An 18,392-nucleotide genomic window follows, 5' to 3' on the forward strand; every position below is an offset into this window, starting at 1 on the left:
GAAGGTAGATAAGTAGACAAAAAAGGCAGACAAGTAGGTAAGTAAACAGAAAGACAGGAGGCAGACAAGAAGGTAATTAAACAGAAAGGCAGACACGCAGGTAAGTAGACAGAAAGGAAGAAAAGCAGGAAAGTAGACAGACAGGTAAGTAAACAGAAAGGTAAACAGGCAAACAAGCAGCTAAGTAGACAGAAAGGCAGAGCCGCAGGTAAGAAGACAGAAAGGCAGACGAGTAGGTAAGTAGACAGAAAAGTAGACAGGAAGGTCAAGTAAACTGGGAGGCAGACAGAGATAAAGCAAACAGGTAGAGAGGGGAAGAAGGAGAAATACAAACAAATAAACAAAAAGAAAGATGACCAAAATAAGACGAACTGACGGAGGAATCTGACAGAGACAGACAGACAGACAGACAGGCCAAAGAGGTGTGAGTCCCAGTTAAGTATAGCGAAAGACCCTGAGGCAAACACTCTCTCTCTCTCTCTCTCTCTGTAAACTAGCACCAGTAGATAGCACCTGGGCGAGTGCTGGAGTAGTAAACGATGGCCAAATGGAGGAAATAGTCCCGGTGGTGATTGAGTGAGTGCGTGAACGAGTAATTGAGTGAGTGAGTGCGTGAACGAGTAATTGAGTGCGCGTGTTGCGTTACCCACCTCTCACCACCTCAGGATACAGAGCTAAAACAAGGGGTGGGTGGGGGGTGGTCATTGTTCACCCCCCCCCCGGTAAAATATTTCACCTGAAGATTACTCACCTTAACGTTACCTGGGGATTGGGTTATATCATATTATGCCATGTCATGTTGTTGTTATGTTATGTAAACGTGATTTAGGTGAACTAATTAAGCATGGGAAGCGGCGAATCTTCAGGTGAACCCCAAAAAAATGTCTCCGAGGTTCACACTTAACCTCCCTACCTGCCTGGCTGCTTTATAAATGAACCCTGACATAAGTACCGTAAATGGCTTCAAAAAACACACCGAGGCTCTACCTCAACTAATTTATGTTCTCTTAGTGTATATACCAGTTAAAAGGATTCAATTAACGTTACTGAATCTTTGTGAATCCGGAACCAAGATTCAAGGTTTCGATTCTTAAAAAGATTCGTCGGTTGACCTTTTTTTTAACCCTGACCAGAGACTTGAGAACACATAAAACTGAAGGAGTTAAGATACGACCGACACCATGCTGTAGCAGGGGCGGGGGGAGGGGAGGAACGAGGGGAGTAGAAGGGATGGGGGAGAGAGAGGAGGGGAGGGGGACAGGGGAGGGAGAGAGAGGAGGGGAGGGGGGAGGGGAGGGAGAAAGAGGGGAGGGAGAGGAGGGGAGGGAGAGACTCAAATGGCGTCAAGGTGTTCAGTGTCACACCCAACAGCCACCATTTCTATGCTAAAACAGCCGTGATTTTCGTTTCCCTTGCCATTGCCGCCGTCATTTCACCTGCCTCACACTCCCCCATTCACCGCCTGCCTCACACTCCCCGCACCAGCCTCTTATTTTCCACCGACAGAAGAAGAGGAAGAGGAGGAGGAGGAGGAGGAAGGAGGGTACGTGAAGACTCAGGCAGACGTGAGTACTAATGGAAAGTCTGTCACAATCTTTAAAAGGTACTTCTAGACACCATCTCCAGAATCTGTTCATCTGACACCGTGCAAATATAAGACGTCGCGTAACTTTAAGATAACTGGCCTTCTACTTCAGTGATAAACAACAATGTTAATTTAGTGCAGGTTCTTGCTATTGACAGGAGTTCATTACAGTCACACATAGTGGCTGCTGGGGCGAGAAGGGAGTCCTCAACTTACCAACAGGAAAGGTGTGTGTGTGTGTGTGTGTGTGTGTGCTAATACTAAGCTTGCACTGAAACGGGAGAAAGCAGGAGGTGAGAGAGAAGCAACAGAGCCACACGAAGGAAGTTTAGTTTATCAAGAAAAACCCCATGTCGAACTTTGCCAAAGGATTTCGGGATATTCAGAGCAGCAGGAAAAAAGTAAACTTGCCAAAGTTAGTGTGAGCAGCGTGGAAGTATTGGAACTGTGGGAGAGGAGGAAAGGCCTCTTGGAAACTCATACCATTTACACTTTACCTGATGTCTTTGAAGGCGACGGAGGATACGTGTTTCTAGTAGTTACCTGGCAAGTTCGGACAAGAAGGGGGGTTTGGGCAGTGAGGGGAGCGGAACACTGGGACAATCATAGGGTGGGGCACTCAGAAGCTGTAAGAGAGGTGGGGCGAGCGGGATAGAGAGCAGGATGACTCACCTGTCCAGCAGTGTCGCACAGTTGCAGTCTGATGGGCTGGTTGTCTACGTTCACCACCACTGAAACAACAACGATACTTTAGTACATTAAAACAACCAACCTTTGCCAATCACTTTATAAAACATTTTACAAAACAAAGTATCACATGAAGATTAGACCCCAAAATTATTCAACATTAAAATATCCACATTAGCCTAACCTAACCCACCAAGATAGTATTCAGGGATTTATAATCAGATGAAATAAACTGGAATGTCTAATATCCCGGTGATCAAACACTTCTTTACAAAACTATTTATATACCGGTATCTCGATTACATTCACAGTCAAAGGGAAACTTAATACACTGGCTTTTGTGACTTCTGACTCAGACTATCAACCTGTGTGCTCCAGTTAGTACGAAGTTAAAGCGGTAATGACACACTAACACTCCACCATTAGAGGAGAAGTAATCTGACACACACACACACACACACACACACACACACGTACGACACCAGCTAATGGAAAATTTCAAGGCACGAGTCTCAAGGCAATCAGAATCCGAGCCTTGAGAGGATAAGACCAGAGTAGCGGTAAGTAGCTGCAGGTAATGACACACTAACACACCTCCAGGTAAACCACCACTACACACGATAATAAAACCTGTCTCGATAATGGTTTTCAGGAGATAGCCAGACAGGCGACCTAAACCCGCTGGGGAGACACTGATCAATTTACACGAAGGAGGAGGAGGAGGGGGAAGGAGGAAGAAGGTTCAATTTGCAGTGAAGCGGTCAACACACTGCAGCCATTATACTAAGTGGTCTGACACGGCTATTATCACCACCACCTCCTCTACCACAACACTCCTTCATTGCCAGAGGTTTTTTTTTTATACTTTCAAAAGTCTTCAAGAAACAGGAACTGTACCAAAACCAGTCGTCTTGGCGGGAACCTTAACAGATAACGTCTCTTTAAGGATCATACACCTGGAGATTAGGTTAGGTTAGGTTAGGTTAAGTTAGGTTAGGTTAGGTTAGGTTAGGTTAAGTTAGGGTGTTTAATCAAGCGAAAAATAAATAAAAACGGGTTGCCTAATGCTCACGTGATCCACTCTGAACATTAGCCAACAATGTCAACACTTATCAATTCTTCAACCAGGTTATATAAGGGTCACTGTTATCAGTCGTACTGGAACAACGAAACACAACCCGTATTTAAGAGAGTTGTAATGTACACAAACAACAAGGTACCGAGACGTACAGTACACTATTACGTCATTTAAGACAACATATACGTTTCTATCACATCCTGTACACTGAAGACACCTCATACATACCGGTATTTATTTAACCAACATCTTATATGAACACTTTATCAATATCAAATTAATTCAATCCACAAACTTTTCTCATTACTTTCTAACTTCTTTTGTGGGAGTACTTTGAGGAGCCTGAGGGAACTTGTACTCTGGTGGAATACCTTGTTTGTGTGGCAGCGCTCGCGAGAACTTTTACCATAAAACAGAAAACGAAACAAACAAACAAAATCCCTCATCTAAATCATCCAACCTTCTCATTAATTTGTGAGTTTGTGTACTTCTGAAAAGGTAGATGTGTAATGAAGTAAATTTCTCCATAAAACAATAAATATATGTGTAAAGAGTAAAAGAAAAACATGATTGTGTATGGCACGGCTCTATAGCGGTCACACGGACGATTCCTCTCAGATCAACCAACAGTCATCAATTATCATGATGGCTGGTGTGGAGACGGCATGATAAAAAAAAAAAAAACACAAGAATAACAACTACCAAAAACCACAAGGCTACAGTAGCACACGACCAGATACACCACAGATGGGAAAACAAAAAATAAACTCCCAAAACAGGCAGCAAAAACCGGTATCCGAGGGCAAACCGCAGCCCCCCCACACACAAAAAAAATCAAGACCACCCAGGACCTGCTGCTGCCTGTCATCACCAGAACACATTAATAATCACACCCAGGTACCACCAAAACCTGCTCCCCACGTCAACACAATCCTCACACTACCAGTTGGGGTTTTGGGTAAATTTATGCTAATACAAATAAATATATACAGTTAGGTTAAAAGATTACCCTGTGCCGCACTTAGTTCTCACCCGTCTACTTAAGAGACCTTCAACTCTACTTTGTAAATTACTATATCATTATTTACTACTTAACTAAATCTCCTCTTAATAATGTGTTCATTCTCTTAATATTATTTTTGGACCACTTTAAGACCCCCTCCCCCCACCTTAGACCTTTAAGACCCCCTTAATTTAAGACCCCCTCCCCCCACTTTAAGACCCTCCCCACTTCAAGACCCCCTCCCCCCTTACCTAATTTCACATTAAGAATAAACACCTTAACGCTACCTGGAGGGAAGATTAGGTTACGTTAGTTAATTTTAAGGTGAAATAAGTTATGGGTTAATCTTACCGTGATCCATAAACTGTACCGGTAAAGCTAGACACAATCGTCACCAACTTACTACTGTATCGTACATTAAAATTACCATAATATTAATACCTTTTCCTAGCACGGCGTTATATATCCACATGGACCGTCCCTTCCACAGTCACTTGCAATGAGACAACTGAGACTGGATATACATTAATGCATCGCCTACAATATTATCGAAGAGAATATTGAGCTTGATGCAATATATTAAAACCCCACGTGTAATCTTATCGAATAAAACTCGTCGGTATTGTTATTATTGTCAATTATATATTACAATAACACGAAGACACAGGGAGGATGAAACATACAGCGTCATGGTGTAGTAATGATGGTAGGTGGGTGAGCCAGTCATGGGACCCGGATACTCTCACTCCAAGGATTGTGTGTGGAATTTTGCCTCATAAATGGTGATGTAAGAATTAAGAATGCACCCACCTGCCATATCTTGAGCTACACAACAACAACGTTCAAAATGGCAACAAAACTTCACTGAGACTTCACCTTAAACTTGGTGTTTTCACTTAGCACTAATTAGACAAAATTAACGAAGAGAAACTATGTAAATGCAGATTATACCGCAGCAAACATTTCCTCTTTGTGGTGGCCGAACACACTGTACCAAGCTATTGCCCAACACCACCGACACAACCCTGAGAACATACAGGTACATACATACATACATACATACATATATACATACATACATACACGAGTTTCCTCCTGTGCCTCTACATATTACTCTTATCACCAGATTCTTACACACAAACGTTCTTCCTCTCTGCAAAAAGATGTGTCGGCCCAGGGATGGATAATAAGGATATGAACCTCGGTAACAATATGTCATGACGTGAAAAAAATAGAGAGAGAGAGAGAGAGAGAGAGAGAGAGAGAGAGAGAGAGAGAGAGGGTTGACTCTCAAAGAGCCTCAACGATGGCCGGTCACGTCTTCATCAAATGGTCAGGACGTAAAAAAAGCGACAGACGACATTAAACAACTCGACACGACGTGTGACCACTGCTTGGGTCCTGCTTAGAGGAAGGGGTGAGAGGGAGGGAAAGGGTAATGCCATGAGTACTAGACAGAGAAGGTGGAAAGAATGAGTGGGAGGGAAGGAAGATGTAAGGGGATAGGAGAAGGAGGGAGGGAAGATATGGGAGGGTAAGAAAGGGGGGAGGGAGGGAGGGAGGGAAGAAAAGGGGTTAAGGCGAGGAGGGAGGGAGACGGTGAATAACCTCAGGCAAGGGGAAGATGAGATGAGGGCAAGGAGCTCAATAGGATGTTGAAAGAAGAAGAGAAGGAGGTCAGGAGAGGAGGAGACGAAAAAGAATCTCCAACAGCTTGTACACTAAGCTAAAAAAATACAACGCTGGATAGTGGAGGGAAAGATTTAATGTATTAAGATAGTTGGATATGAAGCCAACTTTTCGAAGTTATAACTTGCAGAAACACTCCAGCTAAAGCCCCCATGGACATAGATTATTATGTACAATACAGTTAGGGTCAAAAGTTCGTGTGATGCAGTAAAACTGTATCACGGGAGTGAGTCTCCGAACTTGTATACTCTGACTGTCGTCTGATGCGACTGTACTGTTTTATCTTATTTAAGGTCCAGCTTTTGACCCTGACTGTACAACACACTTAAGACACTATTTAAGTCTTTTCTCGTGGGGATTCTTTCATTTTTTTTTAGTTTCAACAGCCTTGAGACTTAGGTCAACATACACTAGTTCTAATACTTGGGTCGACTGTACACCCATTTTTTTTTTCAGTATTCGTTCGCATTTTGGGGGATTCGAGGAGTGAAGTGAAGGAGTATCATGTTCAGACGACACAGTGTTTCGATCGACCGCTTCAGATCTGGCACACACATTCCTTTGTGCTGGGTTGTGTTTATAGTAGTGGCGGTCATACTATGTTCTCTAGAATTAATTTGGTACCGCAACAATATTATCAATGAACTGTACTGTAGGTGACACGTGATGACTCTGTGACCTTTGTTTCTTTAGTCATCTGAGAGTAATTCTGAGCAGCTGTTTCTGAGAGCGTGAATATCAGTTACCTGTAAATATCAGAATATGTGAGAATAAACGAGCTCCATCTCCCTTTCAACTACACGGAAGCGTCAGGTAAAGGTTCCCTGAGAGGTACGGTCAAATAGCGGTGGTCAGACGTCGTTAGCACGTGGAGGTAACTTGGCCACCTTGACCTTTCATCCACCCCTTAGTGACCTATCTCCTCCGCCATGACCTGACCACCTTCTTTGCCCCCATCATGACCTAATTCCCCCCTTCACTCTTTGACCAAACTCCCCCCTTCAACAATCCTGAATCCAACTACCCTATCCTCGCTCGTTGTCTGGTTGGGTACCACGTGAGAAAATTACTAAGAGATGATCAAAACATGACTTATTTTGTGGTCTAATCAACTGCAGAGTAATCAAAGATTACTCTGCAGTTTAGAGCCCAAGTGGGACCTGAGTCTTGTCAACCCGCTTCTCTTTGCAGGGAAAATGAGCGAATACTTTCACAAAGACTTTACTTTTTATCGAAACTTAGAACAAAATGAAGAGCTAAAAGTCTTTCACTTGATATTAAGACTATCAGTCACCAATAACTTAATTATCATTGTACAACACTACAATATAGGATTACACAGTTTGTCAAAACCTACAGCACCAAAGTCTTCCCGAGACCAACCTCGAAGGGGCAAAGTGGTGGAAAGGTTATTATTGTACTGTTGATCCCGGGTTTGAATCCTCATCATGGAGGCAATCTGTGTATTTGTGTATGTGTGCTGACATTTGGCAGGGAACCATAGGGAGAAATGGACTAGGCAAGTGTAATCCCAACGGCCTACTCCTCAGCAAGTGTGCTGCACACAACCTCACTTTCACCAAGGGTTCGTGGTAACACCCACGATCCAAACACTGGCATCTCATTGACTACATCATTGTCAGAGAAAGAGATCACCGAGATGTCCTCATCACCCGAGCCATGCGTGGCTCAGACCACTGTGACACTTATCATCAGCTCGTTAGAGCCAAGCTCTCACTTCACGTCGCCCCAAAACGGCGAAGGCAGCAAGCCTCCAGAAGAGGTTTTAACACTTAGCGTCTGGAGGATCCAGCGGTAGCACATGCTTTCAGAGAGCAGCTCGAACACGGGCTGATAAACAACCCAACAGCAAACAACACAAATCCTAGTGCCGAATGGGATATTCTCGACTGGTTTGATGAAAACGACCCGGCAATCAATGCACCCATCGATGAAAAACGTGCTGCTTTAACCGACTGGCAGAACAACCCTCAGTCTAGGACCAAACCTGATACCTTCCACAAGAAGAAAGCAGCAGCCCAGAGGGGGAACTTCGCAATCTAAAGAACGACTGGTTTAACCCCCTCACCTGTGTCGATTACTCCACATCGTAAAGCTTGAAGGAGCACCACACAAGAACATAAGAACATAAGAAAATAAGGAGTCTGCAATAGGCTGGTTGGCCTGTGCATGGCAGCTCCTGTCGAGAGTTACTACCACTCTCTATCATCCATGAATCTATCTAGCCTCCTTTTGAAACTTTCCAGAGTTCCCGCACTTACTACAAAGTTGCTAAGCTTGTTCCACTCGTCCACCACCCTATTTGTGAACCAGTTTCTTCCTATCTCCCTCCTAAACCTAAACTTATCCAACTTGAATCCGTTGCTCCGAGTCCTATCCTGCTCGGATATTATAAGAACTTTATCTATATCCCCTTTATTGATTCCTTTCACCCACTTTCGAGTTAGCCCGACTGCAAACCGAGGCAGACAAGCGCCAACGTCGGAAACACGCTGCCGCCGCCCCTCCCGCACTAGCTGTAGCCCTCTACATGTGCAACATCTGTGAATAACTCCGCCGGTCCCTTATCGGCCTCTTTAGTCACCTCGGAGCTCACCAATGAAGGTGCCATCCCTAATAACTCATATCATTGTATCATAGCTGGATGATTGTCATACGCGATTCCTAGTGACAGCAAAGTAGTAGTAGTACAACTGCTGCAGATATTGACTATGAGGCTACAGTCACTGAATGCCGCATAGATCTGCAGCTCAACTAATTCAACACAGATAGGATAGCTACTTATGTATTAGGATATTTAATATTAAGGTAATAAAATGGGGGCGAAGGAGTGGCTATTGGGGGAGGCTGGAGGCCACGTTAAAAAAAAAAGTAGCAGTAGTAGTGTGTATTATGACGCCAGACCCACGTAAACTCCCCATGTACTCTACTAACTAGACAACCCTAGCATGAGTAAAGATCAATGATCAGGGCACACCCTCATCTAGGACCTTGTAGTTCATCACAAGTATAAAAGAAAAATGTAATTTTCCCCCAACTAAGGATGTTACATCACCGTATTCTCTGTGTCGTAGATTAAAACGGCTATATGTTCTCACACGTCTAGTATGGATAGAGATTAGTAACGTTATCTTTTCAGCGAATTCAGCTACTGGTGTCATAATATTGTCCCCCACACCTCACGAGAAATTTAAAATTAGATTAAAACAACTGCCTTATGGGTAATTATATCTTAAGAGAGCAATCATGGTTGTATAAGTGTAGTGTCATTCTATAAAGAGACAACATGGTGATATATGACGGCCTGAGACAACAACAGATCCAGTGGGATGAGGGGGAGACACAACACCCTCAGCAACTTGTGATGTAGTCTGTTTACTCACGTTTGTTGTTTAGCAGCTTCGACTGTGCGACCTACCAGAACCTGCACTGTTTAGCAGCTTCGACTGTGCGACCTACCAGAACCTGCACTGTTTAGCAGCTTCGTCTGTGCGACCTACCAGAACCTGCACTGTTTAGCAGCTTCGACTGTGCGACCTACCAGAACCTGCACTGTTTAGCAGCTTCGTCTGTGCGACCTACCAGAACCTGCACTGTTTAGCAGCTTCGACTGTGCGACCTACCAGAACCTGCACTGTTTAGCAGCTTCGTCTGTGCGACCTACCAGAACCTGCACTGTTTAGCAGCTTCGACTGTGCGACCTACCAGAACCTGCACTGTTTAGCAGCTTCGACTGTGCGACCTACCAGAACCTGCATTGTTTAGCAGCTTCGACTGGCATTTAGAACCTGCATTGTTTAGCAGCTTCGACTGTGCGACCTACCAGAACCTGCATTGTTTGAAAGCTTCGTCTGTAACCCTACCAGAACCTGCACTGTTTAGCAACTTCGACTGAGCCACCAGAACCTGCACTGTTTGGCAACTGACTGTGTGCGACCTACAGAACCTGCTGTTTAGCAGCTTCAGCTGTCGCTTCTTAGAACCTGCACTGTTTGCCCAGCTTCGACTGTGCGACCACCTACATTGTTTAGCGTCTTGACTACCAGGCGCAGCAGCTTCGACTGCGACCACCAGAACCTGCACTGTTTAGCAACTTCGACAATGCATTCTGGGAACCTGCATTGCAGCAGCTTCGACTGTGCATTCTGGGGAACCTGCACTGTTGCCTTCGACTGCGACCTGCAGAACCATTGTTTGGCAACTTCGACTGTGCGACCTGCCGAACCTGCGCTGACAGCGCTTCGACTATGCGACCTACCGTTCATTGCTGGCAGCTTCTGACTGTGCATTCTGCGTTACTACACTGTTGCCAGCTTCGACCTGTTGCGACCTCTAGAACCTGCATGTTGGCAACCTGACTGTTGCGTCTCACCAGAACCTGCACTTTCATTTGGCAACTTCAGACCTCACCCAAAACCTGCATTGTTTAGCGGCTGCGTCTTATGCGACCTACAGAACATAACCATTGCCGCAGCTTCGACTATGCGATACCGAACCTGCTGTTTAGCAGCTTCGACTGTGCGACCTGCAGAACCTGCACTGTTTAGCGGCTTCGGCATGCGACCTGCAGAACCTGCACTGTTTATAGCTTCGACTGTGCGACCTACAGAGCACATTGTTTGCTTGCTTCGACTGTGCGACCTACAGAACCTGCATTGTTTAGCAGCTTCGACTGTGCGACCTACCAGAACCTGCACTGTTTAGCAGCTTCGACTGTGCGACCTACCAGAACCTGCACTGTTTAGCAGCTTCGTCTGTGCGACCTACCAGAACCTGCACTGTTTAGCAGCTTCGACTGTGCGACCTACCAGAACCTGCACTGTTTAGCAGCTTCGACTGTGCGACCTACCAGAACCTGCACTGTTTAGCAGCTTCGACTGTGCGACCTACCAGAACCTGCACTGTTTAGCAGCTTCGACTGTGCGACCTACCAGAACCTGCACTGTTTAGCAGCTTCGTCTGTGCGACCTACCAGAACCTGCACTGTTTAGCAGCTTCGACTGTGCGACCTACCAGAACCTGCACTGTTTAGCAGCTTCGACTGTGCGACCTACCAGAACCTGCACAGCTGCCTGTGGTCTGCCGCAGCCTGCACTTACTGTAGGTATATCCTTTTTATAGTGGTCTGCCGCAGCCTGCACTTAGGTAAACCGGTTTTTTATAGTGGTCTGCCGCAGCCTGTCTTATGGGTGGTCCACCGAAATGCTCCTCAATTTGTAAAGTGATCTACCGCAGCCTACATAATGGTCTGTCGCGGTGTGCCGCAACGATGCTGGTCGCCATATGCTAATGTCATTGTGTTGTTAAAATCACCAACTGCGTATAAAGCCACGGGGTAAAGTTGAGCCCAAATCAGGGGAACATTTACAAGTCTATGATGTTAAAGGTGGTAGCTGTAGTTGTGCTGGGTGTTAATGGTGGCAGTGTTGCTAGATGTCCTTAGAACTGGTAACAGTATTATGTGTCAATGAAAGGAATTTGGTAGCTGAACTTTACATTTGTATCTGTGGCAGTAGCTGTGTTAGTGATGATTGTGGTAGCGCAGAGAGAGAGAGAGAGAGAGAGAGAGAGAGAGAGAGAGAGAGAGAGAGAGAGAGAGAGACGTGAGGCGAGTGATGAACGAGAACCTGCCAATATTTTCCAGCTTGATCCTCACACAATAGGTCCTTGATGGCAGGCGGGGAGTGGAACATATAGGGAGCGAAGGAGCGACGGGGGAAAAGAAGAAACGAGATGGATTCGTATACAGTACTTTACAGTATTTTGGGGTGGGGTGAGGTGGACGAGCGAATACAGAGCTCGGTTCCTGTCCCAAGGGTCACTAGTTCGTGCCCACGGTATCCCATGTTCTGCCAGTTATGAATGAGTTCTTTACAACTGGGAAATGAAGGAGATCGGGTGCAGTACCAGCCACGGTGCCTGTACCATAAAAGGCTTAACCAACTGTACGAGGTGCTGTATTTGCACTGCCCTTAAGTTAATGGTTAACAAATTTATTGGCAAAGCTTGGAGTAAAGTTTGCATAATCTGAGTAATTCATTCAGGTCTTGGCACTGAGGGTGCTCACTTGTCACTGCCACGCAGGACAGAGGTTCATACACAAAGAAATAGATCATATTTATTAAGAGTATACATAGGTCAGTCATGTTGGTAATATCAATGTTCACTGCCACACAGGACAGTGGTTCATATACAGTAGAAGTCATATTCTATTTGAGGACTAATCAGTGTGGACTAGCAAATTTGGGATAGACAGCAAGAACGTCATCATGCACTCCTGATTCAATGTAATTATATAGTTCATGATACAATAAGCCAGGTGGCCTTAAGTCTCTGACAGCGTCCCATTCAATAATAGTGTTCAAGCGTACTGTATGCTATAAAGGTTTATCACAAAGTTTACATGCCGAGTGTTCCGGTATGGGTACAGCGCCACTAACTTGCCAGGTGTGTCTGTATCCTAGCCTAATTCTGGCCACGAGTACATCACATTATCTGGTTCTGTCCTTGAGCTGGCCAAATCGGTACCTCTTGTCACAAAATTTGTCATATTTACTAATGCTACGACTGCCAGGTCTCTCCGCATTTCTCATTTCTTCTAGATCAGAGTTCCTTTAGATTTTGACTTGCATGTTTTAAGTATAGCATTGGACAGGCCAAGGTCACGGTCCACATTTTCTTTCTTAGATGCCTCATTGGCCAGTCTATCAGCACGGTCATGATACCTGATTCCAACAAGGGACGGAATCCACACAAATTCAATACGAAAGTTGTTCTCCTTAGCAGTTATCACATTTTATTTAATATCACAGACAACTCCAGACATAGAACCTGACGGTCTGTTCATTGATTTCAAAGCACTTTTGGAGTCGCATAATATCACCCCACCTCCATTTTCTTTAAGGTAGCCTGTAGCTAAGTAGATTCCCATTACTTCAGTTTGTGTTGTGCTGCCCCAGTAGTTCAGCCTTTGCATGTTTCACACTATCATCTCCTTTTATTTATATATTACAAATGCACAACCTGTTCTGTCTGTGTTTGTCTGCACAGAACCATCAGTAAAAGCATAACATTCACTTGATTTAATATTCTCTATGTAACTGTTAATAGTTTCTAGTGTAATACATCTCATCACATCGGTGTTTAACATTTGCTTACTACTAACAGGAGTGTAATTAAGGACCTGTCAGACCTGACCCACTTTCACGAATGTAAGAAACAGAAAAAAAGAAGTTAGATGGGATACAAATACTGCACAGCTACAGAAATGCATCTTGTTTACACAGGATGCAGACGACACATGGAAAAAAACATACACTAGGCTAGACATCCAGTCTAGTGCCAACGGGACTGATGTTTATATCTCTAGATCTGCCAGTCTCAGAACCTCTCCCTCATCATACACAAACACTCCCAAACTTTCACTCCCTCTGTGGTTAGGCACGCGCCGCCGGCTGGTCTGTGACTGTAAGACTTTCCCTTTTATGTTTGACGTCACGCTCCAGTTTCCCTTCACGCCACGTTTCCTTGTAGAAGTCAGGCAGTAACCCAACCACGTCCAGACTGTCTCGAGTTAGACGTAGGCATTTATCCTATGTCCAAACAGTCAAGAACAAGAAATTGGGGCATATTCAGTTATGTCCTACAAAGACCAAAACATAGGCGCTTATCTCACCATGGCCAAGAAGTCATGAACGAGGCATAGACAAGTTTCCCATATCTAATAAACTAAGGAAGCCAAGCATGAGTTACACACACGGTATACTCGTACAGTATAACCATGGTAAACCCGCCTAGATAAATGAAACACAAGCATAATAATACTCATTCATTCATATCTAAGTTACCCTATCAACACCAACAACCACTGGAAGACGAAGTTAACAGACATACAACCCGTCAAGTCTAACAAACAAAGAAAACCACACATACACGCCGAGACATGCTACCTCAAGCGAGGAAAAAATCAACCACAATAAGGAGTCATTTCACTGAAACAAACAAAACCGCAGAACAATGCGGGTGCCTATCGCGACACAAGAATACCTCATCAAAGTGCTCGAACAAAAACACATCGGGAAAAGGAATGCAAATACCTTTTAAACAAAGACATTTCTATGTAAAGAAGCTAAAATAACAGCTCGGCTCACTGCAAAAATATTATTTATTATTTTGCCTTTAATAATGAGAATATATAATATACACACACACAAAACGGTGCTGCTATAGCGTGCGGTCAATAAGATATTTAGGTTAGCTGACGTTAGGTTAAGTCAGGTTAATTTAGACTAAAGATATCTTTGTAGACCGCATGTTATAGTAGCACCCACAAAACTATAAAAAATATCGACTCAATTAAGACGATGATGAGTGATCAGTCATACTTCACATTAAATACTGACAAGAGGTTATCGCTGACTGTCGCCTATACCGCCATTAACAGAACAAGTCGAACAAGCAAAAAACACTGACAAACACAAGGGACAAACAAAACAGTTCACAAGGGGAATGATTTCACACAACATTCCATAAAGCAGTGCACAAAGCCTGACCACCAAAATACGACTCATCATTGCTGATTCATTTGACCTTTATTCACACTGTCACACACTGCCCAGCTGGGAAAACTTAACATACTCCTTTCGTGGATAATGTTTCTTCACGGTAACTTTAAAATATATTAAATTCTATATACTGGTATTCAGGTCTATACGTGTGACTACGTGCACCTACTGCTAGTTGAAAATAAACAAGAAAAAATTTACAGGACCACCGGGTAGTTATTTTCTGAGAAAGTCCCTAATATGGGACAACTTTAATACGAAGTAACTCGCAGTAAAGCAGACACAGTGATTTTTTGGGGGGTACAGTTTCTGGTTTAGAGTAGACGTATATGATCCGGTACAGTGCGAGTTTCTCGTCTCAATTTTCTGTAATCCTGTTCAGGACTACAGGATTAAGATAACATTAAGACAACTGGAAAAAGGATGGAGGCATAAAGATACACGTTTCATAAAACAGATCTGAACGATTATATAAATTCTCGCCCCGTGGTAATCCAAATGTCACTCTTATTCTAGTCACAAACGTTTCCTAGTCTGCTAATCGTGATGTATGCACCTTTAGACTACATGCAAAAAATAATGATCATAAGTACATCCATGTGTGTACATAATCTATAATTACACACAAACAAAGGAAGGGAGATATAATTAGAAGGGATCCGTCACAAAGACTAATGCCTCCCCCATCCACACAAAAAAGGGGCATGGGAAGAAAAGCAAACTATCCACAGCTCCCCCCTGGCGTGCTGTTGCCATGCTGGTGGTGGGAAGGGCGGGAGGGGGAAGGAGCAGGAAGAATCTTGTTACAGTGAGGCTGTGACGAGTGAACTGTGGCCCTGGATGACGGGCAGTGCACGCAGAGTATATAACGACTTAGTAAGATAAGTGGGGAATGTACAAGGTGTCTATATGAGGGAGTTTGGTTATTCCAAATCCTTTGTATGCATGTAAAACAGCAGAGTGAACTTACAAGGTATAACAAATACATTACAAAATGAGGGGGTGATTAACCCTGCAGAACTGAATAGACATAAATCTATATGTTTTAGACGGTATGACGAAAGAATGAGAGCAACATTTATGAAGAACTTATGAAGCCTGCCATGGAAAATAAGGTAAATGATAAGGGAGAAAGGGAAAAATGGGTTCTACTATAGCGTGCGGACGACAAAGATATCTTTAGTCTAACCTAACTACCTGACCTAACTTAAACTAACCTAACTTAACCTAACCTGACCTAACTTAAACTAACCTAAATATTTGTAGACCGCACGCTATAGTAGCACCGAAATATGGGAGGCAGAGGGCCAAAGAGAAGCCTAGACGATGAGGAGGAAGTTGAATGACACGTAGGTAAATAAGACTAAAAACAGTTGAAGGCAGGCGGCGAGGCAGACATTAACATAAGAATGGAGGAAACTGCAGCGGGCCTATTGGCCCATACTGGGCAGTCCCATTTACACCCAACCCCTATCGCTCATATATCCATCCAGCCTATGTTTGAAGCTATCCAGCGTATTCGAGTTAATGACGATGTTAGGTAACTTGTTCCACTCTTCCACTACTCTATTAATTCCAAACCAATGTTTACCTATTTCGCGCCTAAATCTAAATTTGTCGCGAGTTCGCTCCAGGTTGGAGTTGAGTACCTTGTTATATCACCTTTGTTTAACCCTGACTTCCATTTATACACCTCGATCATATCGCCCCTCACTCTACGTCTCTCGGAGTGCAGATTAAGATGCTTTAACCTGTCTCTGTACTCAAGGTTCCTAATGCCCGGGATTAGTCTTGTCATCCTCTGAATTCTTTCTAGGGATTCTATATCCATTCTGTAGTACGGTGACCAGAACTGAACTGCGCAATCCAAGTGAGCAATTGAGGTCTCACAAGCGGAAACAACTAAGTTGATAAGGTTGAGGATACATCAGTGCAGTGTCTGAGGAGTGAACAACACAGTATAGTGTGGACACGAATGGTGGTTGGAAGAGTAAAAATAAACGGGGCCTGAGGGCGAAAAAGTAAATTGAACCAAATAAAACACACATTAAAAATAAATAAATAAAGAGTATGAAACGTTATGTCTGTTGTGGTGTCAAAGTAAGAGAAACAATTAAGACCCTGCAATTATGTGTAAATGAGGCACAAGTCAGTCAGATCAGCAACCTGGGACTTGGTCACAATTTTAGTGATGCCATATGGCAGCAGGGTCCACCATTAGACAACACATTATTTATGCTTCAAATATCTTCCCAGGCAGTAGTACCTCCCTGTTTAATAATTGCCTACTATCCAGCTACTTAAAAGCATATATAGTAAATATATACAAAGTTTTCTGGAGGCCTTTTTTAAGCTTATTGGGAGACTTACCAAGAGTTTGCTTGCTCCCAAGGAGCAGGAGCTATTAAGGTAAGAGGAAAACGCAAAGGGATACAGTACGGTATCTGCAATACGAAGTTGTTCGTATATCAATTCACAAGGGCAAAACATTCGTCAACTCTAACAAGTTTACTGTACATACACAAGTCTGCTCTAGTAAAACCGGAACCGACTTTGAATTCTTCTAAACAAACCCATTATATATTCAAGACAAACGCGAAAGCCCGAGTCCTGTTAGTAGTCTGTGCAAGTTAATTGGTGGGTTTTAGTCACTATAATATGTACTACTCCCAGGGTCTACACTACAGTCTTAAGCTTTACTGCAATTTATTGACAGGCGTTTACTACCTAAAACGAGTTATTCTCCTGCAGGAGCCATTTTTGTCTTGGATGGTGATTTATGATATTGATAATCTTCCCGTCGATCTTTGTTAAAATACACTTCAAAACTTACACGTAAAGTAAGTCACATCCTCTGTTACGAACGCCACAGCTCGCTACTGAGATATAGTTTAAAAATCCAAAGCGTGACATTTGTATCCACGTAATGTTTGTAATTACTAGCGTATTTTCTTTCAATTACTAGCTACGTCTGCCAGGTTTGTGTGTACCAAGAGCCAGTCATATCCCAGGAACTGGACCTCACCGTGCGTGGCAAGATTTACAACATTTGTTACCCTGCTTTGTATTTTCATCAGCGAAACAGTTTTTTCTCTATTTTTTAAATGTAGTTAGAATATTGTAATTACTAGGTAATTATTTCACCTGTTATCAATACACCATCTCGGGAAATTTATAATTGCAATCAGTAGTTTGGACAATTCTAAAATACTTTTCTTCAATGGCATTCTGGCGCTAATTACGTTTAAGCGAAACATAAAACATTTTATTATGTATGTTCATACCTAATAACATAAGAATGGAGGAAACTGCAGCGGGCCTATTGGCCCATACTGGGCAGTCCCGTTTACACCCAACCCCTATTGCTCATATATCCATCCAACCTATGTACGTTTGAAGCTATCCAGCGTATTCGAGTTAATGATTATGTTTGGTAACTTGTTCCACTCGTCCATTACTCTATTTCCAAACCAATGATTACCTATTTTGCGCCTAAATCGAAATTTGTCTAATGTATAACCATTGTTATGAGTTTGCTCCTGGTTGGATAGTTTGAGTAAACAACCAGAACATCGAACAACATGGTGGTATACACGCACGACTGTTGAGCTCCCCAGTTAGGTTAGGGGTTTGTTTTTCCGATGGTTTTCGAGGTGTTTTGAACACTTTTTACCTTAACTTTTATAGAAAATCTCTAGATTCTGAGATGGGAGGGAGGCTATTGATGTGTTCCAGAAATGAAGGTCAAATTCGTTCATAACACAT

The 18,392-nt window shown here is 43.4% G+C and overlaps 1 protein-coding gene across 3 annotated transcripts in view; it reads right to left on the minus strand.

Moving 5' to 3' along the window:
- Window positions 1-18,392, minus strand: part of LOC121873020 (rho-related GTP-binding protein RhoV-like) — a 119,809-nt gene that overhangs the window by 95,967 nt on the left and 5,450 nt on the right. For all 3 annotated transcript variants that reach the window (XM_042376288.1, XM_042376287.1, XM_042376290.1), the window contains exon 2: window positions 2,258-2,316. In XM_042376288.1, the coding sequence (XP_042232222.1) occupies window positions 2,258-2,316 (59 nt within the window). The remainder of the gene's footprint in view (window positions 1-2,257; window positions 2,317-18,392) is intronic.

Source organism: Homarus americanus, unplaced genomic scaffold, assembly GCF_018991925.1.
Source record: "Homarus americanus isolate GMGI-L3 unplaced genomic scaffold, GMGI_Hamer_2.0 scaffold11022, whole genome shotgun sequence".
Classification (NCBI taxonomy): domain Eukaryota; kingdom Metazoa; phylum Arthropoda; class Malacostraca; order Decapoda; family Nephropidae; genus Homarus; species Homarus americanus.